General features: G+C 42.8%; 1 protein-coding gene across 1 annotated transcript in view; it reads right to left on the reverse strand.

The window, feature by feature from the left end:
- Window positions 1–800: 800 nt before the first annotated feature.
- LOC139402159 (voltage-dependent P/Q-type calcium channel subunit alpha-1A-like) overlaps window positions 801–2,500 on the reverse strand; it is a gene marked incomplete at its 3' end in the record, with an annotated part of 19,308 nt that continues 17,608 nt past the window's right edge. Inside the window, exon 7 of the mRNA XM_071146245.1 lies at window positions 801–1,057. Coding sequence (XP_071002346.1) covers window positions 801–1,057 — 257 coding nt within the window. The remainder of the gene's footprint in view (window positions 1,058–2,500) is intronic.

The raw sequence follows: 2,500 nt of genomic DNA on the forward strand, positions 1-2,500 counted from the left end.
GTAGGGGGATAGATAGATAGATAGATAAAGATAGAGGAGTAGATAGATATAGTTAGTTAGAGATAAAGAGAGAGGAGTAGGGGGATAGATATAGTAGATAGTTAGAGATAAAGAGAGAGGAGTAGGGGGATAGATATAGGTAGATAGATAGACAGAGATAAAGAGAGAGGAGTAGGGGGATAGATATAGGTAGATAGATAGACAGAGATAAGGAGAGAGGATTAGGGGGATAGATATAGGTAGATAGATAGACAGAGATAAGGAGAGAGAAAAGAAAAGTGGAAAGACAGCAACATTGAAAACCATAACAACCAAACCGCCAATGAGGCAAAAGAGCACACACACATTGAAGCCACGAGAGCCACATCAAGAAAAATGGACAGAGAGAGAAACAGTGACAAAGAAAGAAAGAAAAAGTAAAAGATAACAGAAAAAGAGAAATTGATATCTGTAAGTAGTGGTAGTTAACCAACAAGGCAGAACTCTAAATCAAAGATTAATGGTTAGATCACTCCAGCTGCTTCTCCATTGGTTAGTTTTCCATTTCCACCAATGGGATGAGGAGAAAGAACCATTATAATCCACCTGTTCTCCAGGGTGCTTGACGAAGGACTTCTTCCACTTCCCTGAGAAAGATATACTATAGAGAGGAATAACGGTGTGTGTGTGAGACTGTGTGTGTGTGAGGCCGTATACAGTATGTGCAGTCTATGTGTGTACTTCACATGCATTTGTGTGTGTATGTTTGTGTGTATATGCTTATGCTTCTCATCTCCCGTCCGTCGCTGTGTGGTGCCCACCTGTCTGTGGCCCCGTCCGTCGGGCCCCTCACTAGGAGAGCGGGACCAGTGTCTGTCCCCCCGGTCGTGGGGGTGTCTGTGGGTGAACTCTGGCCCGTGTCTGTCTGGCCCGAAGCGCCCCTCCTTCTCCATGGAGCCACCGTGGTGGTGGTGATGATGGTGGTGCCTGCGGTCTTTGGCTCGACCGCGTTCGCGTTCACGCTCTTTGGGGGGGAGTTCTCCAGACTGGGTGGTAGTGCTCAGGTCTGTGCCCAACCCTGCAAGAGAAGGGGGGGACATATTTTTTATGCCATAAAGTTTCTTCTGAAAGTCTACTTCCTTGAATTTTTCAAACCTCTGATGGAACTTGACCTTTCTATCTCAAACCTCTGATGGAACTTGACCTTTCTATCTCAAACCTCTGATGGAACTTGACCTTTCTATCTCAAACCTCTGATGGAACTTGACCTTTCTATCTCAAACCTCTGATGGAACTTGACCTTTCTATCTCAAACCTCTGATGGAACTTGACCTTTCTATCTCAAACCTCTGATGTAACTTGACCTTTATCTCAAACCTCTGATGGAACTTGACCTTTCTATCTCTAACCTCTGATGGAACTTGACCTTTCTATCTCAAACCTCTGATGGAACTTGACCTTTCTATCTCAAACCTTTGAAGGAACTTGACTTTTCTATCTCAAACCTCTGATGGAACTTGACCTTTCTATCTCAAACCTCTGATGGAACTTGACCTTTCTATCTCAACCCTCTGATGGAACTTGACCTTTCTATCTCAAACCTCTGATGGAACTTGACCTTTCTATCTCAAACCTCTGAAGGAACTTGACTTTTCTATCTCAAACCTCTGATGGAACTTGACCTTTCTATCTCAAACCTCTGATGGAACTTGACCTTTCTATCTCAACCCTCTGATGGAACTTGACCTTTCTATCTCAAACCTCTGATGGAACTTGACCTTTCTATCTCAAACCTCTGATGGAACTTGACCTTTCTATCTCTAACCTCTGATGGAACTTGACCTTTCTATCTCAAACCTCTGATGGAACTTGACCTTTCTATGTCTAACCTCTGATGGAACTTGACCTTTCTATCTCAAACCTCTGATGGAACTTGACCTTTCTATCTCAAACCTCTGATGGAACTTGACTTTTCTATCTCAAACCTCTGATGGAACTTGACCTTTCTATCTCAAACCTCTGATGGAACTTGACCTTTCTATCTCAAACCTCTGATGGAACTTGACTTTTCTATCTCAAACCTCTGATGGAACTTGACCTTTCTATCTCAAACCTCTGATGGAACTTGACCTTTCTATCTCAAACCTCTGATGGAACTTGACCTTTCTATCTCTAACCTCTGATGGAACTTGACCTTTCTATCTCAAACCTCTGATGGAACTTGACCTTTCTATCTCAAACCTCTGAAGGAACTTGACTTTTCTATCTCAAACCTCTGATGGAACTTGACCTTTCTATCTCAAACATCTGATGGAACTTGACCTTTCTATCTCAACCCTCTGATGGAACTTGACCTTTCTATCTCAAACCTCTGATGTAACTTGACCTTTCTATCTCAACCCTCTGATGGAACTTGACCTTTCTATCTCAAACCTCTGATGGAACTTGACCTTTCTATCTCTAACCTCTGATGGAACTTGACCTTTCTATCTCTAACCTCTGATGGAACTTGACCTTTCTA

This window comes from Oncorhynchus clarkii, unplaced genomic scaffold (genome assembly GCF_045791955.1).
Source record: "Oncorhynchus clarkii lewisi isolate Uvic-CL-2024 unplaced genomic scaffold, UVic_Ocla_1.0 unplaced_contig_10649_pilon_pilon, whole genome shotgun sequence".
NCBI lineage: Eukaryota > Metazoa > Chordata > Actinopteri > Salmoniformes > Salmonidae > Oncorhynchus > Oncorhynchus clarkii.